The 26,486-nt window shown below is 28.6% G+C and overlaps 3 protein-coding genes across 5 annotated transcripts; 1 reads left to right on the top strand and 2 right to left on the bottom strand.

The window, feature by feature from the left end:
* Positions 1-427: 427 nt before the first annotated feature.
* On the top strand, positions 428-6,116 carry ABCI12 (cobalt ion transmembrane transporter). Of its 3 annotated transcripts, none has more exons than XM_068640380.1 (8): positions 428-1,146; positions 2,344-2,460; positions 2,889-3,125; positions 3,275-3,439; positions 4,343-4,418; positions 5,128-5,192; positions 5,619-5,791; positions 5,872-6,116. In XM_068640380.1, the coding sequence occupies exons 1-7, from the start codon at positions 829-831 to the stop codon at positions 5,769-5,771; spliced, it is 1,131 nt and encodes a 376-aa protein (XP_068496481.1). In that variant the 5' UTR covers positions 428-828; the 3' UTR covers positions 5,772-5,791; positions 5,872-6,116. The 3 variants fall into 3 exon arrangements, with proteins under 3 accessions (XP_068496481.1, XP_068496480.1, XP_068496482.1); XM_068640379.1 differs by having other exon boundaries at positions 495-1,146; positions 5,878-6,116; XM_068640381.1 differs by having other exon boundaries at positions 495-1,146; positions 5,893-6,116.
* Positions 6,117-6,844: 728 nt separating this feature from the next.
* On the bottom strand, positions 6,845-11,825 carry LOC137832302 (beta-amyrin synthase). The gene is made up of 16 exons (XM_068640385.2): positions 11,583-11,825; positions 11,256-11,441; positions 10,815-10,904; positions 10,503-10,700; positions 10,334-10,418; positions 10,080-10,246; positions 9,673-9,864; positions 9,440-9,553; positions 9,169-9,288; positions 8,926-9,048; positions 8,721-8,819; positions 8,125-8,181; positions 7,675-8,043; positions 7,502-7,582; positions 7,295-7,378; positions 6,845-7,186 (listed from the first exon to the last, which is right to left on the bottom strand). Exons 1-16 carry the CDS (start codon positions 11,814-11,816, stop codon positions 7,070-7,072), a joined length of 2,316 nt encoding a protein of 771 aa, XP_068496486.2. The 5' UTR covers positions 11,817-11,825; the 3' UTR covers positions 6,845-7,069.
* Positions 11,826-17,775: 5,950 nt separating this feature from the next.
* LOC137832301 (beta-amyrin synthase) lies at positions 17,776-25,074 on the bottom strand. The gene is made up of 17 exons (XM_068640383.2): positions 24,974-25,074; positions 24,386-24,606; positions 24,093-24,278; positions 21,769-21,858; positions 21,456-21,653; positions 21,287-21,371; positions 21,026-21,192; positions 20,620-20,811; positions 20,386-20,499; positions 20,115-20,234; positions 19,877-19,999; positions 19,666-19,764; positions 19,070-19,126; positions 18,621-18,989; positions 18,450-18,530; positions 18,196-18,279; positions 17,776-18,089 (listed from the first exon to the last, which is right to left on the bottom strand). The coding sequence occupies exons 2-17, from the start codon at positions 24,584-24,586 to the stop codon at positions 17,967-17,969; spliced, it is 2,289 nt and encodes a 762-aa protein (XP_068496484.2). The 5' UTR covers positions 24,587-24,606; positions 24,974-25,074; the 3' UTR covers positions 17,776-17,966.
* Between the last annotated feature and the right edge of the window lie 1,412 nt (positions 25,075-26,486).

Consider the following 26,486-nt stretch of genomic DNA (forward strand, 5'->3'; position numbering starts at 1 on the left):
TTGTATATTTTATATCATATATGTAAATATTACAAATCTTTATTAAAATAAAATAAAATAATTATAATTTAACATTACAATTTTGTATTATGTTATTAAAAAATGTAAACATACAATAAAATTGCATTTTAAATCATGAAAACCTACCAATTATATATCAACTATTAATTATAATTTAATAATTTAACATATAAAAAAAATATTCTTAATTAATACAATTGAAAATATTAATTAACTAACTAATATTTAAAAATATATAAATATATACAAAATAATAATGAAATTTATCTGTTTTGTCATATATATATTTATCAATTTTTATATTAGATTAAAATGATATATTAGAGAGGCTAAAATATTTTAATTTCTTTCCACTGCTATCATGTTCAAAAGAAGAAAAATGGTGGAAATCTTAGCTTGGTCCCATGTCATTGTTAAAATTTTCTTATGTAATTCATTGATTCTAAATAGGTTAAGTTTTCCAAGATCTGTGTATTTTTCTTCAAATTACTAGGTTGAGTTTAATAGAAAAAAAGTTAATCTGGCAGAAAAAATGTTCTCGAAATAAGATTGTTTTGGGAGAAAAAAGAAAGCAAAAAATATTAAAAATTATTTGTTAATTCCTCCGAGTTAGATGATAATAAGAAAGTCTGTAATTACAGTGAAGACGAAGAAGAGAGTGCTACCCATAGCTAACTTGTTATCGATCTTTCAACCACTGGACCAAATTCTGAAACATCGCATGATTACAACACCACGGAGATTGCAGCAAAGTCACCGATTCTGTGAGGCAATTCAAAACCGAATTGCCTCTCATCTTACCCACCCATGAACTGTAACCATGCCACCTTCATTTCGGTCTCTCTCGCGCCACCAAGTTCCGTGCTTTTCCCAAAACGCCTTTCCGCAAACCTCACGCCGAAGCAAACCCTTTTGGTCAGGAAGGTGAGACTCAGAGTCAGAGCAAGCGCTTCAAAGGGTGATGGAAATGCTCAGGCAGCAAATTGGTCCCAGTGGGTCCCCGTGGGATCTTTCGCCGCCGACAAAGTTTTCAGGTTGATCGCCGGCGCCACCGCCAGTCCCATTGGCCAGTTTGTTGCGTACCCCACCACGTTTCTTCACTCTGTCGACCCTCGAGTTAAATTGGTCAGTCATGTAATATCAATTTATGGTTTTTTATCTTTCGCCACTTAAAACTTGTGCTATGTTCTCTGCTAAGTTTTGATTATTCAGGAATAAACGAACAATTTGGTCTTCATCCTCTTTGTCGCATAGTCCTTATAATTATAAAATTATATAAGTAGTCTCTACAATACCAGTAATCATGTCGCAGAGTTTCTTAAGTATTGCAAAATTCTTCAAATTAGTCTCTTGTATAAATAATCAACCGAGGAACTAAATTGATAGATATTAAATATTTTAGAGACTACTTATATAATTTCATTAGTTTTGAAGAACTATTCAGGAGAAAATGTCATACTTAGGGACTAAATTGATAATTTATTCCTTAGTAGGTATTCACTGTGGAGTCTTTTAGTTTTGGGTTTAGAGTATTTTTTTTGTACAAGAGTGTGAAAATGAAATAGGGATTTTATTTTCTGTAATATGAAATTGAGTAACCCCAAGTCGTGACAAATTAAAAAATAAATAAACTTTTGATAAAATCATCATCATTTTAGCACAGAAATTGGTGAATTCAATGTGTGAGCCAAGAGAGTTTAGTGAGAGTGTATTCTGCATAATATAAAATATTTTAAGGCTATGTTTGCTTTCCTATTTGGCCTCTGCTAGCTCAAGATTTTTCAATAAACTCACTTTAATGATATGTTTGGTTTTTCTTACAAGTTTGTTTGCACACTGTCAAGTTTCAATTAAAAGCAATACCAAGGTTGCTTTTGAAAACTCAGTTTGCAAAATGCATTCAAATGTGTACCAAGTCTGTTCATGTAACCTGGGCTTTGGTTGGCTTCTGCTGACTCTACTTTGCGATTGTCCTTGATAAAGAGAAATGCAACAACAAACCGGTAAATAAAACATAAGAATAAATCATTGGGTGAGCCGATTTTGTGTTTTTTTCCAATTCTAAAACGCCATTTGCTTATTGATCAGCTATGGAATTGGACTGCTGTGAACATATTTTACTGGTAGTGACGTTGCTTTTGATACATGTTTGAGTACTTTCACTTTCTGGTGTTTAACGTCAGAGATCTTATCAGCTATAAATTGCGGTGGATATTTCAATGTTGTTAATATATTGATTGTGTAGGTGGAAAAATGTTTGAGTTGTTTGTTTTGGTTACTTGGTTTATGTGTTTTTTGTGACCAATCAGTCTGATTTCACAGGTATGGCTTTTAGCTCTGGTTGTTCTACCTGCAAGGTCTCACATAGTTATGCGATTTGGATTAGTGATATACCTGACTTTGCTTTCAATGTGGGTTCTACCGAGAAATGCTTGGAAGGTAAATAATTGTTAATCTTTGATTTATCTAACACAGGAAGTGGGATCATATTCATATATAGATGGATTGTTCACATTGCTTAATTATAGTAGGTTCTTGATCATTAATTAGGGGGCTGTTGCGATTAATCATTCAATGGTGTTTGATTTGTCACTTAAAGCTTTGCATTGTGTTTCATTTGATGTTGACTATTTTTTTTAATCATCATGTTAATTGCTTTTTCCTCTCCCTCTATTCAAAATTAAGCTCATCGCATTCTCATTCCTAATGCTTATCTATGATTTGAGCTAGCTCGCACCATATCATAAATAAGTTGGATTTCCTTTATGTTGTGTCAAATCTTTTTGGTTGTTGGCTATTTATTCAGTTGTTGTTTTTTCTTGAATGATATGTTGATTGGAGAAATTTCCTGATAATTTCATTTGTAGGATCAACTTGGAAGAGTTTATTTGCTATCAGGATTATTATTCATAACATTGGGGCTGGGTTCAGATGGTGTACCTGCACTTGTTCAGTTGAGAACACCACCACCTGCAATGATGGGGCTTCCTAATCTTCCTGTATCTTTAACAGGTTATGCATATACAATTACAAAGTTAGGTCCATTAACCTTTACCCGAAAAGGCCTATCTGTAGCAAGCACTGTTGCATGTTTGACTTTTACTGTAAGTTGCTCTCTGTATATCTGCTATTTCTTTTCATTTACTGATGTCTTTGGACATTTAATAGAACTATTACCATATCTTGTAAGCTTCCTAAAACAACAGAAATTTTATGATTCTTTCTGAGAATTTGTTCTGCATTTCTTTGGTAGGTATTTCAAAGTGCAAGTCTCTGCCTCACAACTACAACCCCCGAACAACTAGCGTTTGCATTGCGATGGTTTCTGCTCCCTCTGAAATACATAGGTGTTTCTGTGTCAGAAATTGTGCTTACACTTTTACTGTCATTGAGGTTTATCAGTCTCGTTTTTGATGAGGTAGGAGATTAGGGGATTTTACATACAACCTATGAATTTGATAAATATAGTTTTCATCTGAATTTGATAAATATACAGCTTGTTTTAATTGTTTCAAAGTTATATGCTTCCATGATTACTAAAACGACCATGCATAGGCACATGAGGTGTGGTGGTTGTTCCGATAGATATTGCTGGTTACTGATGAAGTCTTTTTTGTTGTTGTTTTAACTAGTGTTGATGATTGTTAACTAGCGTGTGTGATTTGGTTTAAATCAGTGTAATAAACACTGCATCTTGTTGCAAGAAATTAGGGTTTTGGATGTTGCATTTGTTTATGAATAACGAATTAGAAAACTGTTAGGTAGCTGTTAGTTTTCAATCTGTTATATTAGTTAGGTGGGGCTGAGATAATTAGAGAAATAAGACAGTAGATGTGAAAGAAAGGGGTATCTTGTCAATTCAGAAGAGTTAGAGCCTTTGGGTATTGGGAGGTGCCATAAAAAACACGGAGAGATCAAACTTAAGGATATACTATGGGAAAGTAAACAGTGTGGTAAAAGATATCTTCCTGATTTATACAATTTTGGAGTACATCCAAACAGGAAGGAGACAATGTCTTGTTTAATAAAATTTTCAGTCGTTACTCATGATTGTATTAGATTTAGCAAAGATAATATTAGCAGTTTAAGATAATATAGTGGGAAGGTAGGCCTAGATATTAGCCAAGTACAACACACAAGTAGATAATAGTAGTAAATATGTGAATCAATAAAAATCCTTTAACAAGTGGAAGTAAAATTAGGCATTTCCTCAACAACTTCAATCGACAGTTATAATCCAATTCAACTGTTAAGCTTAATCCATTCATTTTCCTTTTTCTGTACTCATTAAAATCCATAATATCATACTGTTTTGTTGCAGGTCCGGAACATTGCTTTGGGGATTGTATCCCGTAGGATAAATTGGAAGCAGCTGACTGTTATGGAGACCATTGATAGTAAGTTAATACTGCAAAAATTATGGAATATACATTGGTTGAGCATCACATTTTACACCCTAGTGGAATATACATTCCAAACAGGAGTATAAGTACTGTTTGATGTGTAGTCTAGGCTTTAGAAGTTGATACAACGAAGTGCTTATCCTAACACATTTGTTCGGAGTATATCGATTATAAGGTTGATTATTAGACTGGTAATCGCCATCTTTAGCTATGCTATTCATGAACTACACTTACATTTCTTCCAATAACACTTACATTTTCATGTTATGTGGCATGGACCTTATACTCATATTGTTATCTATTACATTTGTTCCAACAGTTTGTTATAATAAAGTGACAGTATTGACTGATACATGAATTGCCATAGTTACCTTATATCACATCTGTCTGATCCTGAACACTATAACGAATGCCAGTATAATAATCACATTTAACTTTCTTCATCTGTAATGCTAACAGGTATGTGTACCTCCTTCTAAATGACAAAGAATGAAAAGAAGTTAGGATTTTTTTTTTGCATGCAGTATAATTAGGATATTATATTATGCGGTAGATAGTTAGTACTGGAAACTTAGTTCTGCAATGGACTAACTATTCTTAATTAGTGTAATGTTTAATGGGTTTACATTAGACTTAAAGCTTTTACTTGAAGATATTTCTTCATTGTCATTGATTTTTTTGTTTCCCTTATATGACTTTGCAGTTTTTTTTAATTACTTCCGGCGCATCTTCAAAAATATTTTCAACCATGCAGAGCAAATTTCTCAGGTTATCTTAAATTTACATAGTCTTCTGCTTTGTCTAGGTTTCTTTTAAATTCTTCAACTTTATCATATTTGCAACTCATGCTTGATCTGTTAAATAATCAGATGATTTTGTTCCAAATTTGTAAACCATTTTGAAGGTTTTTCAGATTCAAGCTTACTGTTACTTTCAGTTCCCATATATGAAAAGAGAAACAGTTAGAAATGTGTTCTTTCGTTTATTTGATAGTTTGAACTATATGTTGATTTCATGAACAATGCTGAGTTCAGAAAATATTTACTTTTATTAAATTAGTCTAGCATGTTACCGTACTCAATTTCCCTGGACATCTTATAAGCTGACTTGTTCACATTAATCGGTTGTTATGGTTGTATTCATCATAAACAAATCGAAGGTTCTGTTCTGATAGTTTAACATAAAATTCCGCAGGCTATGATAGTGAGAGGTTTTAAAGGGGACAGTAGCAGTCATAAAATTTACTTTTTGTCAGAATCATCTTTTGGGATTGCAGATGCTATATGCTTGCTGTTCTTGACAGTTATCATAGGAGTGGCTCTCATGTCTGAGTACTACCTTGTCTAACAATATATGCCACTCCATCGGTAAGAGCATTCTGTAATGATGTTACGTGTTTTCATCATTCAGTTAATTTGTCATCTTTCTGTTTGATGTGAAAATTTAGTGTTAGGTGTGTATGTTCAAGGGCAAGGGGATTTCATAAGATTGGAAAAAGGGACCTTACGACACACTGGAAAAGATGGAAAGATGAACTGAGGAAAGTGTGGATGGTTTTGTTATGTTTTATAAGATTTTGATGGATCACATTCTTCCTTACCAGTTTGTTTCAATTCAAAGCTTTTTGTAAAGGTTCAAGCAGTATTTTCTCATGCATGACTCATAATATCAATGGGCTAAATTATTTTATAAGCATTTCTAGAAGAAATTAAAAAGGAAATATGAAATAATCTTTCTACAAGTTAAAAAACATCTTTTATAAAATTTTCTATAAGGGAACTGTCACAAATTAATGTATACATTAAACTCAATTTAATTAAAGTCGAAATTTATCTCGATAGACCGCGAAAATATAAACTCTAGGTCAGTTGACAGTTTAAAATGGAAAAAGTGATTTACTTAGGGAGTCCAGTGCATTAATCTGATGTTATTTCATTTTCTATTTTCATACTTTTTTTCTCTTACTCTCAGTATAGATATGATTAATGTCTCATTGCCATAATATATTCAGAACTTATTATAAATTATGAAATTGAGAATATTTTTTGGGAATGTGTTATTCCAAAAAGGAATTTTAGATTTTATAATTTAGAAATGTATCAAAATATATATTCTAGAGTGTAGTTTTGAATTGGGTATAAAATATATTCTAAAATATAATTTTAAAATTGAGTATAAGATATTATGAAAATGATAAGTTGATTATTTTTTATATTATCATGGTAAGAGAAGAAATTATGGAATTGTCTGAATTGTCATATAGAGAAAAAAATCCAACTATTCAATTCAATTTAAGTTTAAGACACGTATATCTAAGGGGAGCATACTCTTGTATTGCGAGACAATGTGAAATAATCCTAAACCTTATATAAATTTGAAATAATTCCAAACCTTATATAAATTTGAAAGTTGAAAATAAATTTAAGAACATATAACAGTATCTTTTTTTTTCTTATAATTACCCTTTATTGTATAGTATTTAATGCAACATGTTTATTCCATAATTACAAAACTATAATAGAAATACACTTATTAAAGTTGATCACCATCAACTTTGGTTTTATCTGTCTGACTTTTTATGGATTTGGCATTGTCGTTTTGAGCTTTTTATGGATTTGGCATTGTCGTTTTGAGCTTACAGTTTCTCAAGTGGATGGCACTAAAACATTGTTACGATATTCAGACAAAGCCTGCAACGGAAAAACAGTTCTATAGAATGGGTAATGAAGCAAGCAACTTCTCTTGTACACTCCCAATGCTTCCTGCAACATTTAAGTCACACACAAACATTAAACAATTTTGCACGCAATGATATAAGTTCGTACCTAACTAAGAGCCATAATTCAAAACGATAGAGATTTGAGAGGTACTTGTTGGGGCCAATCACCATCTTCTAATTGAGAATTAATGAGTAACTTTGCAGCACGGTGAAGAGGAGTTGGATCTCTCTCAGCCTACATGCAAATTTAGAAAAGGAGTAAGAAAAAACTTACTTTGGATACAATAATAAACCACAAATGTTGAAATCCAAGATACCACAGATGTTGAAATCACACAGGTGCAGATGAGGAGAATACCTGACCACCAAGAATCAAAGCTAGTAGAGCCCAAGCTGTTTGACCAACATTTGATCGATTCCCTTCAAGATGCACGTAGGTCTTCATTGCACATATGCATTAAGTAATATTTATAAGTAATGACATTTAAGTTAATGGAAACTGTAATCACAAACAGTCATTTAATTACAAACCTTCATTGGACATGAAAGATAACTTTCTCCCCAACCACCATCCTCATTTTGTATTGAGAGTAGAAACTTCACAGCTTTACGAATGGCAACACAATTACTGTAAGACTTTCCAGCAGCAGCTAAACCTCCAACTGCAAACCAGGAACCGTAAGTGAAGCAAACTCCCCAGTTCCCATGCCAATTTCCGTTTGGTAATTGTTCATCTTCAATGAATTGTGCCGCTTTCACAATGAAATTATCTATCTCTTCCCTTCTATGATTTGGATATAGTTTTTTGAACAACACTAAAGCCTGAATTGTTGATCCAGTACACTCAAGATATTCGTGCTCAATTACTATGTTAGCCAGAAATTCCGCGGGATTCAGATGCTACAAATTAATAAGAAAAAGACACATCTACATTAGCTAACAAATTTATACATAATGTAAAAACCATTAATTCAAACTTACTTCCAACCACTTTTGAGCTATTGCTGGCTCCCACACACTTACACCTCCATTTTTACTCTCCAGTAATCAAACTTCTAGTTTAGTAAAAAAATATCATATATCACAAATTTAAATGTAAGAAACATTGATATAGGAAAATAAAAATTACAGAAAAAGATGTACATAATCTAATCAGTTAAAATTTAAGTGGAAAGAACCTTACGTTGCAATTAATTTTTTTTAATTAATTATTTAAGAGCTTGCCGAACTAAAATTTTAGAAGTAAAAAGTTAAATTTAATGTAATTTGTTTAAACTATAACAAAAGTCTTAATATAAAAAGAAGCGACTGAGTAAATTTAACATTTATATGATAAAACTTGAAAAAGAAGTAAAACAAAAATAAAATAACTTATTTTATAGCAATATGAAAAACAGAAACGATTTTCCTTTGATAAATAGTATATTATGTTTTAAATTAAGTAGAGATAAATTACTCGTATGCTTTATGCAACCTTTTTTTCAATTTCCATTTTCATAAAAATAAAAAGAATAGACTATCGTTTACTAAATTAATCACATAAAATTAAAAAGTGTACCATTTTTTATAACACTCACCTGAAGTGACAATAAAAAATTGACCGAATCATATAACCTTTCAGGTTCTAATTTTTCTCCCACAATCTCTTCTGGTAACATGGATAAAAGTAAACAACACTGAAACATGAATGATTAGTTAGTTAGAACTATGAAACATATGTATGTTGATATCCATAAGTTATTTAACAAATTAAAATGTTTTCTAATCTAATCAGTTACATACCTTCATACATTCTGCAGTGCCATCAGAAAGTTGTAATGCATGGTCTCTATCAGCAAAGGTCCAAGACCCTTTAGAAATTTGATGAAACATACTCTTAAAATCTCCTAAACGATTTTCTACTACCTATAATATGAAAATATCAATTCATTATTGCCTACTAAAACTAATGAATATTTAGTGCTGAATATATTGAAGATTAATTAAAAATGGTGTTTCTTAATTGTAATTTTATCATATACTCACTTGAGATTTCTTGATAAAATCATGTGCTTTTGCAAGTGTGGGACCAAGATCATCGATTAGATTAGTAGCAAGAAGAGCTTGAACAATAAAACCAACATCCCATGATTGCGTACTAAGTCCCTATATATAGACAATTGCATTAATTAAGTTATCATCTTTAATTACTATCCTATTGCAAGTGATTATAAATAAGATGATGATAATTGAGTTTTATTTAGATATTAGAATGTTCTAGTGAAAAAAGAAAATGACAATACACGTTGTATTATACATGTGTACACATTCCATCTTCTGAAAGCCATAAATAATCTGGGACCCTTGCAACGTGCTTCTTAAAAGCATCTCCATTTGGATCTTCTACCCAACATGCAAGCATAGCCAAAGCCTACAAAACACAAATATGATATAGGCAAATTTGAAGGAAATCTTTGTGGAGAAAAACTAAATATTTTAATTTATACATTCTAGAAAATGATATATATGCTTTAAAATTATGATAATTACCTTGTTCACACATCCACCATCTATATATCGAGTATTTTCATCTTCATAGTGAATAAGCTTCATTGTTAGTTGAAGTGTTTGTTCTCTAATCAACTTATTGAAAGGCCAACGTGTAAGAAGTGGCTCAGTAACTAAATAAGCACTATCACATATTAGATCTTGTATCCAATGATGGGGATAATAGAGATCTTCCTGCCATCATATATATAAAATACACTATTATCCTTTTTGTCATATAGTTTACACACACCTTATGTTAATGTATTTTCTTTTAAATTTCGAAATCATTTTTCTTTTAAATTTTGATTGAATTAATTACGTACACTTCTTACAATTTAATTAAAAAAAATTATATTTTTCATAAATTTATTGTGACATACTTCAATTAATAATAAAATACGGATTACCTTAGCACATTTGTGACGTGCTTTCTTCCACATACTTTCATCATACGGTTGAGTAAAGAGTTCTTCTCTTAAATCTTTAATCAATGGTGTGATTGGACACGCAAATCTTTTTCCATATATATATGACATAGGCATATATACATGTCGACAATAATACCACATTTTAGCTGCATTATTTTTTATAAAAATAAGATACAATAATAGTTAATTGAAAAATGATTTAGTCATATTTCTTAAATAGTAAAAAATTTAACCAGGATGCATGGGGAGAAAAGTGGGAAGTATCCAAAATTCAGGCGGCAATGGGTTGCATCCACTCCAATCAACTATACCAAGTGCCTGCAACAATAACATAATTTAAATCACTAACATTACTTACATTTATTTCTGTGTTTATTAAACTGTATAAAATCATATCCATACCGAAAGCCAAAATTTTCCCCATGAAGGCACATGTGTTACGCTACCATGATCATGAATCCACTTTCTAGCCTTAGCACAAGCATTGTTATGACCTCCATTAGCTCCTTCTCCGAGAAGTCTCATACTTATATAATTCAGTGTGGTACCATACATGGTGCTAGGACCCTCTATGTGCAATCCCCACCCTCCATCTTCGTTCTTCACATCAAATCACTCATTAGTATTTTTTTTATTGTGGTATTTTGTTTTTAAATTTTATTAAAACATAGAAATTATATATAAATTGAGTATATTGAAATTGAACAAGTGCACCTGATGATTATATAAGTAACGGAGAATTTCTTTACGATATTCTTTCGGAAGTACAGAATCAAGATGTCCCGTAATGTAGATAGAAATGACCTGATACATATATAAAAGTATTTTTTATGCATTTAATTTTCTAAATTTCAACTTAGATTACCGAATCCTATATCGATTGAAATACTATACAAGTATGATTTTAGTTTTTCATTAAAATTTCTTAATTATGTTTTTAAAACTTAATAACCAATTTTAAATAAATTCTAATAATAAAAAGCAAATCTGATATATTTTAACAAAATTATTTCTTTGACACCATCCTTTTATCTACATCCCTTTCACAATTGTTATTTATAATAAAATATTATATTATAATAATAATATTAAGAAATATAAAGAGAAATAATAATTTAGGAGTGTGATACTATTTTTTAAATAAGTTGAAGTTACCATGATAGGAATGAAAAAGTGAGAACCCCCGAGATGAGCAGGCCAATGGCCATCACTTGTTTGCAGTGCGGAGAGGTAATGAGAGGTCCTCTTTAGGGTGAGAGTAGCCTTCTCCCATGTTATTTCTTCATCATCTTCTATCTTCACTTTCCTTGTTTTTTGTTTGAACTTCTTTTCCCTCAAAATCTGTATTATTTATTTCTTTAATATCTTTCCTTTTCTAAATGCCACACAATATTATAATTTTAAAATAATTAAATAATGACTTACTTTATGTTTTTGCTCCTGAAGAATGAGGTTTTGGTTGAGATAGTAAAGAAGAAGTACCTGAAAACGCCATAGTCGATCACCACAAGCCTTGAGCTTAAAGCGATTTTGATAGAAATCTTGACGAGCTGCTTCCACTTGGGCTCGTTCTTCATCAGTTCCTGCTTCAGAATCAAACTCCCAAATTTGTCTTCCTACAAAATTGTTTGTGCTAAATATGTATGGATTCTTCCCTCCATCTCCTATCTTCAGCCTCCACATTTTCTTCACCTTACTTGCTACTGCATCATACATATACACACACTTTAAGCCTCATTCACTGTGTACTATAACCCAACAATAAATCATTTCTTCTCTTTCTATTCTTTTTCTTCTTATCCTTTCAACCTTGATTCTTTTGTCCAACGTCAACCATATACTTTCTTCCTCATTTTTCTTCTAGTTTTAGTGAAATATGACAGCAAATTTTTTCCCTTATACTAACAAATCTAACTATTCCATTTCCAGTACATGAGAAAGTGAGTGTGAGTGCATGAGAAAGTGATAGTTAGATTACAGCATTGGAATAAACTCTCCCACCACCATCTACAAAATATTTGGCTACGTAGACTGCTTCTGTTTGTTGCTGTGCATCTCAGAAAACATAAGTAATAAAAAGAAAGAAGCAGAAAAGAATTCAACCTGACAACAGATCTTCAAGTGCTCACTCCAAATGATTTGAAGCTAACAGATATAATATAACGGAATCATATCTGTCTCTGTACTTATGGAGTTCAGTTCACTGACTCTATACAACTCTCAACTAAATGACTTAAATGATGTCCTACGTTGCATCCTCAATCACAATACACAAACAAAACTTAGTTTTCCATTTCTTAATTACAACACATGTGACCAGACTGGGACCTGTACTTTTAAAAACTTTTAATTGCTTCATTTTGTAATCTTATTATTTATGCGCTTTCCTCAATTTGATATTATTGTTAATAGAAAATTTGTTCATAAAACCTCAATTTTCACTTTTAGTTAGGGACCATTCGGATCAATATTTTAACCTGCTGCATTTATCTATTTAAGTGAGATGGATAAATATTTTGAATTTGCTTGTATTGGTCCAATCTGTGGAATCCATCAACCTAATAGGTTATATGTGGATCGGACAGATTGGTTGATCTTGTTAATGTTTTATATATAATTGTACTTACATTAATTTTTTATACGATTCATTATTGACATTTACTTTATTTTTTTGTTAGGCATTAAATTTTTTTAAAATAAAATATTAAAATTTGATTAATTTTATTATTCTTCTTTACCTTTTTATTAAAGTGATATCAATAACTAAAATAAAATAAATCCAAAACAAAAAATTGAAAAAGTAACGAATGAGTTCATTAACCAATTTCAACGTAATAATATTGGCATGTACATCGTACTTTTGGCGGACTACTACATATCAGGTCACTCTCCTTTTGTGTTGTGTTTAGAATGAGGAGTGAAAGTGTGGGGATTTGAGAGAGTGAAAATATGAAGAATTGAGGATTAATTGTGAAAAAAGTTTGTGTATTTGGATTGATGTATGTTAGAGTAGATGTTTGAAGAAAGTTGATTGAATTATGGAGTGATGTGATGGTTGTGATGATATTTTAAATTATTTTTAGTGGTGTAAAATGTATGATTACAAATTTATCCTTGTGTATTAAATAAATTGGAAAATGAAATATGAATTAATTTTTTTTGTAGATTTTAGTTAATTAAAATATTATAAAATTAGAATCATAAATAAAAAAAAATAAAAAAAAAAAAAAAAAAAAAATGAAAATAAATATTTAAATATTTTTTTGTTAATTAAAATTTATTTCATTATTCATTTTAATAATTAATATTATTTAATTTTATTAATAATATAATTAAATATTTTTATTAGTTAAATTTATGTATTTAAATAATTTTAATATTATTTATGATTATTTAATTTCTATTATATTATGTTATAAACACATTAAGTATATACATTTTATTTATATAAAAATATTAATATTAATAATAATTTTCATTATTAGTATGAAAAAGTTAATATATTTTAAAAGTAAATGAGTATTTAAAATTTGGCTAACATATTGTATGTTTAAAAATTAAAGATATTAGGATATATAATTAATAACATAAAAAATGATATAAAAAATAAAAAATATTAAATGTTTATTATATGAAATGTATAGCAGTCTATGTCAATGTCAAGATCAGGAATCTCTTTATAGGATAATATCTGTATATGTATGAAGTGAAAAGTATTGTATTAATTTGAGTTAATTAAAATTTTATAAAATATTTTTTTGATTAATATTATTATTATATAAATTTATTTTTATTATAAATAATTATTTTATAATTATAATTTTATTGTTATAATTAATTATTAATAATAATATTATTAAATATTTACATAACATAAATTTATTTAATATTTTTACTTATATTGTATTTAATTATATATAATATGATTGATTATTTTAATTTTTTAATATTTAAATTACAATTTGATTTTTTTAACAATAAAATATAAAATTAAATTTGAAAGGGACAAAATTCAGCAGTGTACAAACACTATAAAATAATCCAACAACCACATGAAAAATAATATACAACACCACCACTGAAAAAAAAAAAAAGACGTGGTTGCTGCATTATTATGCATGAGGAAGTAGGTGCAGGACATAACTTAGAACCAAATTTATGCTTATGAAGTGTAACATAGTACCATTGATTCCAACATAAATCTACCCCACCCCTTTACCTTCTTAAATGACCACATAGTACAATATAGGTAATGATGAGATCCACATCTTTAATCGATAAAAGTATTTTATCATTAAACTTTACGAACTGGTTTCATAAGTTGAATTAAATTTAAACTACACTATTATTAATTAATAGTAGGAGGTTTGCGATACAAACCACCAATCTGAATCTGTCTATTATTGACCAATTCAATCTATTCATATTTCAATATCTTCCCACCCTTTACTACAGTAGCTGAGGTTTGAAATTCAGAAGCTACTCTAAATTATAATTTGATAATTTTTATTTTCAAATTTTTTGGCAGGTATACCAATAAAAAATTTAATGAATGGTTTGTAAGTGTTGAGCTTAGTGATGCTGCTGAACCTCCAAGCACGTAACTTTAATGAATGGTTTGTACCTGTAGAGCAATGATCTTTCACTATCAAAGGTTCTAACTAACTACACAGTAAGAGAAACTTTCAATACACTTAGTTAAATTTTTAATACTATTTATTTATTTTTACTATAATACAAAATTTAAATAAGTTCTTCAATTTTTAAACAACCCTTTTCACCAAATTAATTATAAAATTGTCAATAAATAAATATTAACAATTTTTATTCATGCAAGATGTATTTTATATGATAATTCATATGATAAAACAAACAGCATGAATTCCTATATATGAAAATGTTATGTTTTTAAAAATTGAAGAATTCAATTTAACTGAGAATAAAATAAATAATATAATTATACAATATTTTAAACATTTTTAATGTGATAAATATTATTAAATTTTGTCCATCTCAATTTTTTATTTAAAGCATTATTAGACAATATTATTTTAAATTTTAAATCAATATTTAAAATATCATATTATTATAGTATATATGATTAATTATTAAATTAAATAATTTAAAATTTATAAATAAAAAATCATTTCATTAGATGTTTTCTTGAATATGTATAGTTAACATATAGTTTTTTTTTAAGTTGTTACAACATATTTATTCAATATTTTTTATTTATTTATGTTCAATTATTATAATACACTCACTTTTTATTTAAATTATTTTATATTAATTATAATAATTTTGTAATAAAATAGTTTATTTAAATTCACTAAAACATATATTATTGTATAGATATTTACTTTCTCTCCTCAAGTCGTGAAGGTCATCCTTAGATGTAATTATAATATTTGAACATTATAATTTTATAGGGAAGTTCCTCTTATTCAAGTTATTACTCATCATTTGAACCACTTAAAATTCAGATGAGAGAAAAATGATTTATTATCTTTCTCACTACAGGATCCATACATTTTCATAAAAATAAAGAAAATAGACCACCATTACCAAATTAATCATATAAAATTGAAAAGTGTGTTACAATAAATTTTATAACAAGTACAATATAAAATTGACTGAATCATATAGTTTGGTTGCAATTTTTCTCCCACAATTTTTTTGACAACGCTGAACCATGATGATTACTTAGTTAAATGTTTGACTTTTACTTGAAGTTGCTCTCTGTATTTATGCTATTTCTTTTCATTTACTGATGTCTCTGGACATTTAATAGAATTATTACCATATCTTGTAAGCTTCCTGAAACAACTGAAATTTTATGATTCTTTCTGAGAGTTTGGTCTGCATTTCTTTGGAAGGTATTTAAAAGTGTCAGCCTCTACCTCACAACTAGCGTTTGCATTGCGATAGTTTATGCTCCCTCTGAAATACATAGGTGTTTCTGTGTCAGAAATTGTTCTTACACTTTTACTATCTTCCTGATTTCTACAATTTTGAGTACTTCTAAACAGGAATATGAGACAATGTCTTGTTTAACTAGATGATGAATATTAATTTTGCATCAAACTCATTCAGATTCTTTAGAAGAAAAAGTGTTAACTCGCACCAAATTACAGAAATGATAACAATCTTTTGTTGTCCAGAGTTTAGACACCCAAATATTGGTTTTTTATTATGATGGAGTTATTTTTTTTTTGTTTTATCAAAATGGGGTCCGTTTAAAAAAAATTACAAATTTAGGCAAGTCGTGCCTAATTGGGACGACTTCATATGCAGAAGTCGTCTCAATTAGGCACGACTTCTGCCATGTCATACTAAAGTCGTCACTACAAAAAAAATTAGTATTATCTACGGATTTTTACTCACGGATCTGAGTCCGTAGGTAAATTCCGCATTACCTACGGATATTACCTATGAACAACATTACCTACGGACATTACCTACAGATTCCGTAGGTAAATTCAGCATTACCTACCAACTATTACCCACGAATTCTGAATCCGTAGATAAATTCAGCATTACCTACCAACTATTACCTACGGATCTTATTACCTACCAACTTTTACCTACGGATCTCTATTACCTACCAACTATTACTCACGAATCTCTATTACCTACGAACTATCACCCACTGATCTCTATTACCTACCAACTATTATCATAATAATTATATACATAATATTAGAAATATTAATATAATATGAAAAATTATAAAAACATAATTCATACTCATAAATAATAATAATCATAACTAATTTATACATATTAATAATATTTAATAATATTAAACAATATTAATAATATTAATAATAATGATGATATTAAATATATGAAGAATGTTATTAATTTTTATTTTATTAATTATATTAATATTGATAATCATACTTATAAATATAATAATAATCATAACATGACAACAAAACTTAACTGGTGTAATGGTTAAAGCTTCTATGGATATATCTCAAGGGACTTGGCTTTGAGTCCTACCTGTTGCACTTTAGTTCTACCATTAATTATAATTGTCGTCATGACACGACTTGCCTAAATTTGTATTTTTTTTTAAACGGACCCCAACATTCTACACCCTCATTGGAATATACTTTTGTTCGGTGTATTTTGATTAAAAGGTTTATTAGACTTGTAATCGCCATCTTTAGCTATGCCTATTCATGAACTATATTTACTTTTCTTCCAATAACACTTACATTTTCATGTTATATCGCATGCACCTTATACTCATATAGTTATCTATTACCTTTGTCCCAACATTTGTTATTGTTGTTATTTAGATTTTATAATTTAGAAATGTATCAAAAATATATAGAATACATTCTAAAATATTATTTTAAATTAAGTATAAGATATTATGAAAATGATAAGTTGGTTATTTTTTATATTATCATGAGAAATTCAACTATTCAATTTAAGTTAAAGACGTACACATACATACGGGTAGGACTATTGTTAGGTAGTTTGGTGGTATTTGTTATAAGTTGATTTTTGTGTATTTTGTATAAGGATCGAACCACTCTGAAGTGATTTTCATTTATTTATTTTTTATTGCTGATAAAAAAACATGAGAAAAGCATACTCTTGTATTATGAGACAATGATAAATAATTATAAACCTTATATAAATTTAAAAGTTAGAAAACTAATTTAAGAACATATAATAGCATTTTTTTTTCTTATAATTGCGTCATTGTGTAACATATAATGCAAAATGTTTGTTTCAGAATTACAAACTATAATAGAAGTATAGTTTTTAAAGTTTATGACCAACTTTGATTTTATCCGTCGATTTTTTTATGGGTATGACATTCTCTTGTTGAGCTTACAACTTCTCAAGTTAAGCAAAAGTAGACGGCATTAAAACATTGTTACGATATTCGGTCAAAGCCCACATCGGAAAAACAGTTCTATAAAAGGGATAATTTATCAAGCAACTTCTCTTGTACGCTCCCAAGGCTTCCTGCCATAATTAAGTCACAGACAAACATTACAAAAAATTAGGCTATGATATAAGATTGTACATAACTAAGAGCCATAATTAAAAAGGATAGAGATTTGAAAGGTACTTGTTGTGGCCAATCACCATCTTCTAATTGTGAATTAATGAGTAACTTTGCAGCATAGTGAAGGGGACTTGGATCTCTCTCAGACTACAAGCAAAATTTAGAAAAGGAGTAAGAAGAACACATATTTTGGATACAATAATAAATCAAAGAAGTTGAAATACAATTTTTTTTTATCAACAATAAATTAATAGAATAATTAGAGACACTTAAGAAGTGTCCCAACCCTTAAATGCATGTGAAGATGAGGAGAATACCTGACCAGCACGAATCAAAACCATTAGAGCCCAAGCTGTTTGACCAACATTTGATCGATTTCCTTCAAGAGGCACGTACGTCTTCGTTGCACATGCATTCATTAATATTTATAAGTAATGACATTTAAGCTAATGGAAATTGTAATCACTAATAGCCATTAAATTACAAACCTTCATTGAACATGAAAGATAACTTTCTCCCCAACCACCATCCTCATTTTGTATTGAGAGTAGAAACTTCACAGCTTTACGAATGGCAACACAATTAGTGTAAGACTTTCCAGCAGCAACTAAACCTCCTACTGCTAACCAGGAACTGTAAGTGAAGCAAACTCCCCAGTTACCATGCCAAGTTCCGTTTGGTAATTGTTCATCTTCAATGAATTGTGCTGCTTTGACAATGAAATTATCTATTTCTTCCCTTCTATGATTTGGATATAGTTTTTCAAACAACACTAAAGCCCGAATTATCGCTCCAGTACACTCAATATACTCGTGCTCAATTACTATGTCAGCAAGAAATTCCGCCGGATTCAGATGCTAAAAGTTAATAAAAAAAAGTCACATCAAGTTAGCCAACAAATTTATACATAATGTAGAAACCATTAATTCAAACTTACTTCCAACCATTTTTGAGCTATTGCAGGCTCCCACACAAATACACCTCCATTTTTACTCTGCGGTAATCAAACTTTTAGTTTAGTAAAAAAAATCATATATCACAAATTTAGTAGAAACTTCAATAAAGAAAAATTATAAAAAAATTTAAATAACAGAAAACATGTGCATAATTTAAACAATTAAAATTTAAATGGAAAGAACGTAACGTTGTACTGCAATATTAATTATCTAAGAGCTTGCCGATAAAATTTAAGAAGTAAAAAATTAAATTTAATGTAAATGTTTTAAAGTATAACACAAAAGTCTTAAATAAAAAGAAGCGACTGAAAGTAAATTTAAGATTTATATGATAAAACTCGAAAAATAAAAAAATAAAAAAATAACTTAATTTATACCATCAGAAAAAATAGAAATGATTTTACTTTCCATAATTAATATTTTATGTTTTAAATTATGTAGAGATGGATTACTCGTGTGTTTTATGCAACATTTTTTTAATTTCCATTTTCACAAAAATAAAGAAAATATATCATCGATTACCAAATTAATCATATAAAATTAAAAAGTGTGTTATCACAAATTTTATAATACTCACCTGATGTGACAATATAAAATTAACTGAATCATATAACCTTTCAAGTTTCAATTTTTCTCCCACAATTTCTTCTGGCAACATCGATAAAAGTAAACAACACTGAAACATAGATGATTAGTTAGTTATAACTATATAACATATAATATATATGTTGTTATCTATTAAGTTATTTAACAAATTAAAATGTTTTGTAATCTAATTAGTTAAATACCTTCATATATTCTGCAGTGCAGTCAGAAATTTGTACCGTATGGTCTCTGTCAGCAAAGGTCCAAGCCCCTTTAGAAATGTGATGAAACATACTCTTAAAATCTCCCGTACGATTTTCCACTACCTATAATATTACAATATCAATTCATTATTTCTAATTAAACCAATGAATATTTAGTTATAAATATATTGAATATTAATTAAACCTGGTGTTTCTTGTAATTGTATCATATACTCACCTGAGATCTCTTGATAAAATCATGCGCTTTTGCAAGTGTGGGACCAAGATCATCAATTAGATTAGTAGCAAGAAGAGCTTGAACAATGAAACCAGCATCCCATGATTGCGAATTAATTCCCTGCATATACACATGATTGCATTAATTAAGTTTTCATCTTTAATTATTATCGTATTGCTAGTGATTATAAATAAGATGATGTTAGTTGAGTTGAGTTTAGATATTAGAATGCTTTGGTGAAAAAGAAAATGACAATTCAGTTGTATTATACCTGGATACACATTCCATCTTCTGAAAGCCATAAATAATCTGGGATCCTTGCAACGTGCTTCTTAAAAGCATCTCCATTTGGATCTTCTACCCAACATGCAAGCATAGATAGAGCCTACAAAACACAAATCTGGTAAAGGCGTATTTAAATGAAGTCTCTTTCTAGAGAAAAACTAATAATTCCCATTGATGCATTCTAGAAATAATATATATGATTTAAAATTATTATGATTACCTTGTTCACACACCCACCGGTTATATACAGTGTATTTTCATCTTCATAGTGAATAAGCTTCATTGTTACTTCAAGTGCTTTTTCTCTAATCAACTTATTGAAAGGCCAACGTGTAAGAAGTGGCTCAGCAACTAAATAAGCACTATCCCATATTAGATCTTGTATCCAATGATGGGGATAATAGAGATCTTCCTGTCATCATATGTATAAAATACACTATTATCCTTTTTGTCACACGGTTGACACACACCTTATGTTGTGTATTTTCTTTTATAATTTTCAAATCATTTTTCTTTTAAATTTTGACTGAACTAATTACGTACGTTTTTTACATTTTAGTTAAAAAAATTGTAATTTTCATGAATTTAATGTGACATATTTCAATTAGTGATAAAATAATTATTACCTTAGCGCATTTGTGACGTGCTTTCTTCCACATACTTTCATCATACAGTTGACTAAAGAGTTCTTCTCTTAAATTTGTGATCAATGGTGTGATTGGACACACAAATCTTTTTCCATATATATATGACATGGGCATATATACGTGTCGACAATAATACCACATTTTTGCTGCATTATTTAAGGTAAAAATAAGATACAATAATAGTTAATTGAATAATGATTTAGTCATATTTTTTAAATAGTAAAAAAATAAAAATTTAACCAGGATGCATGGGGAGAATAGTGGGAAGTATCCAAAATTCAGGGGGCAGTGGGTTGCATCCACTCCAATCAACTATACCAAGTACCTACAAAGAATAACATAATTTAAATAAGTGACATGCTTACTTTTACTTATGTGTTTATTAAATTGTATAAAACCATATCCATACCGAAAGCCAAAATTTTTCCCATGAAGGTACATGTGTTACACTACCATGATCATGAATCCACTTTCTGGCCTTAGCACAAGCATTGTTATGACCTCCATTAGCTCCTTCTCCAAGAATTCTCATACTTATATAATTCAGTGTGGTACCATACATCGTGCTAGGACCCTCTATGTGCAATCCCCACCCACCATCTTCGTTCTTCACATCAAACTACTTGTTAGTATTCTTTTTATTGTTGTATTTTGTTTTTAATTTTTATTAAAATGATAGAAATTATATGTAAATTGAGTATATTGAAATTGAACAAGTTTACTTGATGATTATATAAGTAACGGAGAATTTCTTTACGATATTCTTCCAGAAATACAGAATCAAGATGTCCCGTACTGTAGACAGAAATAACCTGCAATGTTTGAGGCATATAGAAAAGTAATGTTATGCATAGATTGATGTTTGAACCTCTTGGCTTGCATGAGGTTGGTTTGATGATGCTCTTGTTGTCATTTTGTTTTGTTTGTATCTTTGATTTTGTTTGTTAGGTAGGTGTTTCTATGGAGGAAAGATGTGGATAAAGTGCAATATAAGGGTTAGATCACTCCTGAAACAATTCATATTTATTAATTTTTTATTACTAATAAAAAATGCATAAATCTTTCTAAATTTCGCTGATAAAAAAAATAGATTTTTTCTAAATTTCAACTTCTTAGATTTTCAAATCTTATATTAATTTAAATATGTATTCTTTATAGTCGTTTTTATGACAATGAAACTAGCTTATCTAGAACACATATTCTATCCATATTTATTATTTAGGTGATTCAACACAAATAAATCATAAACATTTCATATAAAAAATCAAAACACATATTTGAGTCTTCTTTTTTATATGTTATTATTTAAACTTTATTTTTATTTAAGGAAAATCTTACGGTTAAGACCTGTTTAGATTCCAAGGTTAACAAATAAAAATGCGGGAGAATATCAGCTATTTAGATTCTAAGATTTTCTGGAAAAGAAAAAAAATATATAAATTTGAACATTAAATATCTTCTACTCTTAAGAAACAAATGGAAAATCACGACAACATGAGGGTTATTTTTTAATTTATCCTTATTAAATAAATTTAACTAACACAAATATTTAAAAAAATAAAAAATAATAATTAATAATAAAATAAATTTGTAATACCAAAATATAATAAATAAATTATATAATAATAATTATTATAAATATAATAATACTATTTATAGTTAATAAAAAAATACTTTTTAATTACAACTTTTAAATTTATGAATATTTAAATTATTAATTCTATATAACAATTGACAATTTTTACATATATTTAAAATTTTACATGTAAATTACTTTTTTTTTTCAAATAACTCTATTTTTTTTCATTAATTAATTATTGAACTATATCGCATTATACTACTAATAATTTTAATTCATTCAAATTTACAAAAAAAAAATCCTAATATTTGATTATTTTATTTTTTGTAAAGACAAAGATAAATTTGCAATCTTGCATTCTACACCTTTAAAAAAAATATACTCTCACAACTATCACACTAATCACAAACTCAAAAAATTTTCTCATAAATTCACTCTAACATAATCCAATCCAAACACAGTAATGATTTGTTTGAATTAATCATGGAGATGATTTGAGGGGTGGATTTGATAGAAAAATGTAGAGAAAGTGAGACTATTTGGATTAAGATAAATAAAGTGGAAAGTGAAGAGATAATTTATCAAAGTAGAGTTATGTGATAGAAAAATTTATTTTTTATAATTTTAATCATCTTATTATTATTATTATTTTATAAATTTATTATTAATATTTTTTCTTTTATTTTATATATGATTAATTTTTTATTTTAATAATAATAATTATTTATATTATACAATTTTTTTAAAATTTATTATAATATAAATATAAATTTTAATAATATAAAATATAATATATATTTAATATTGAAATTATAAACATATATATATATAACAAAACATATAATATATTTAATAAAATTGTAAAACTATAAATTAAAGTTAAAATAAATTTAAATTTAAAAAATATTATAAAACTTTAATAAATAAAAAAGTATTTTTTTTAAATAAAAGTATATTAAATTTAATTAGTATTATTTTATTTAATAATTTAATATTTTTATTTTATTATAAATTTAATTATTATATATTTTAAATATTTATCATTTTAAAATAAAAGATAATACTTGTTATATTTTATAAAATAACTTTATAAATGATTAAAAATAAGACTTTCTTCGTACCTTAAAATGGAAATTGTGAGAAGAGTTTTTTTTTTTTTAAATTATTTTTTTTTTCGAGCTTTCCACACTTTTTTTTATATGTTTCCGTAATCAGAAACAACGTGTATATTCACATAACCTTCAAAAACTAACATCATACAAATTTGATGTTAAAAACGCCGCAGCAACTAGATATTAACTAGATATTAATAAATTTCATAACAGGTTTTATAAACTAGTTTTATAAAGTTGAGTTAGACTTACATTGATTTAATTTTATTTTTCTATTAAAATTTTATAATAATAGAATTTTAAATAAATTATAATATATATTAAAAAACATATAGTTTAAATAATTTGAACTTACCATGATAGGAAGAAAAAAGTGAGAACCCCCTACGTGAGCAGGCCAATGACCATCACTAGTTTGCAGTGCCGACAGGTAATGAGAGGTTCTCTTTAGGGTGAGAGTAGCCTTCTCCCATGTTATTTCTTCATCATCTTCTATCTTCACTTTCCTTATTTTTTGTTTGAATTTCTTTTCCCTCAAAATCTGTACAAATATACTTATTTCTTTAATATCTTTCCTTTTCGACACCATAATATAATTTTAAAATAACTAAATAATGACTTACTATACTTTTTGCCCCTGAAGAATACCTGAAATCGCCATAGTCGATCAGCACAAGCCTTGAGCTTAAAGCGATTTTGATGGAAATGTTGACGAGCTGCTTCCACCTGAGCTCGTTCCTCATCAGTTCCTGCTTCAGAATCAAACTCCCATATTTGTCTTCCCACAAAATTGTTTGTGCTAAATATGTATGGATTCTTCCCTCCATCTCCTATCTTCAACCTCCACATTTTCTTAACCTTACTTGTTCCTGCATCATACATATACACACACTTTAAGCCTCATTCACTGTGTACTATAACCCAACAATAAATCATTTCCTCTCTTTCTATTCTTTTTCTTCTTATCCTTTCAACCTTGCTTCTTTTGTCCAACGTCAACCGTGTACTTTCTTCCTCATTTCTTCTAGTTTTAGTGAAATATGACAGCAAATTTTTTCCCTTACTAACAAATCTAACTATTCCATTTCCAGTACATGAGAAAGTGATAGTTAGATTACAGCATTTGAATAAACTCCTCCCACCACCATCTTCAAAATATTTGGCTACACTGCTTCTTTTGCTGTGCATCCCACAAAAGATAAGAAATAAAAAAGAAGTAGCAGAAAAGAATTCAACCTGATAACAGATCTTCAAGTGTTCACTCCAAATGTTTTGAAGCTAACAAATATACTATAATGGGATCATATCTGTCTCTCTATTTATGGACTTCATTTCACTCACTCTATACAACTCTCAACTAAATCATTTAATGATGTCCACCCTTTCATATACTAACAAAACTTAGTTTTCCATTTCTTAATTACAACACATGTGACCAGACTGGGACATGTACTTTTAAAAAACTTTAATTGCTTTATTTTGTAATCTTATTATTTATGTGCTTTCCTCAATTTGATATTATTGTTAATAGAAAATTTGTTGATAAAACCTCAAAGTGCACTTTTAGTTAGGGACCATACGGATTAATATTTAAACCTGACACATTTAAGTCAGATGGATAAATATTTTGAATTCACTAGTATTGGTCTAATTTGTCTAATTCATCAACCTGACAGGTTATATGTGGATCGAGATGAGTTTGTTCAAATTCGTCCTTATTTAGTTTAGACACTTTAAATAATAATTTCATATTTTTGAAATTAAAATTGGTGATTGTCAATGTTGTATATATAACTGTACTTACATTAATTTTTTTATATATTGTTTGATTCATTAAAACATTGTTAATATTTACTTTATTTTGTTAGACATTATTTTTTTTTAACTAAAATATTAAAAATTGATTAATTTTATTACTCTTCCTTATTAAGGAAATAATAATTGTCAAATTATATACAATTATTGTATGCAATATTTGACGATATTGTACCCAATTATATGCAATTAAATTTAATAATTATACATACATGAGTGATTTGGGAGAGAGACCCCCGTATATATTTACTATACATACATGAGTGATGTAATATACACATAAGAGAATAAGAAACATCTCTTCTTCTTACCATTTTTTATCATTTTCTTATATGGTATCAGAGCACCGATCTTGGTGCCCTGACAGCCTCTCCATTTTTATCCCCTAAATAAAAAATCATGTCTGGCAAAGAAGACATCAGTAAGGAGTCTGATAGAAACTTCGTACAACGCTTCAGTGCCGAGCAAATTCAGCAATTGACAAGGGCTATTTACTCGCTCAACAATAACGGTAAAAGTGACACGTTTGCTCTGCAGGTCTGCTTAATTCTGCTTTTACGAAACCATGGATTTTGGATAGCGGAGCAACCCATCACATTGCATCTGATTCACAATTTTTCACACACACTTCATCATCATTTATTTCAAATGTTAATCTGCCCATAAGCTCAACTGCGTCCATCTCATCTACAGGCACAATTAAATTCAAATGACAAAATCACTCTCAAAGATGTTCTTTGTGTTCCTTCTTTTAATTTACATCTCATGTCCATTAGTAAGATAACCAGTTCACTAAATTGTTGTGTCGTTTTTACTCCACATGGTTGCGTTTTACAGGACTTGGCTACGAGGAGGATGATTGGCTCGGGTAAACAACACGCAGGCTTATACTACATGTCCCCTCTTCCAAACCAAGCCCACGCATCTCAAATAT

The sequence above is a fragment of the Phaseolus vulgaris genome, chromosome 6 (genome assembly GCF_051622355.1).
Source record: "Phaseolus vulgaris cultivar YP4 chromosome 6, ASM5162235v1, whole genome shotgun sequence".
In the NCBI taxonomy this organism is placed as follows: domain Eukaryota; kingdom Viridiplantae; phylum Streptophyta; class Magnoliopsida; order Fabales; family Fabaceae; genus Phaseolus; species Phaseolus vulgaris.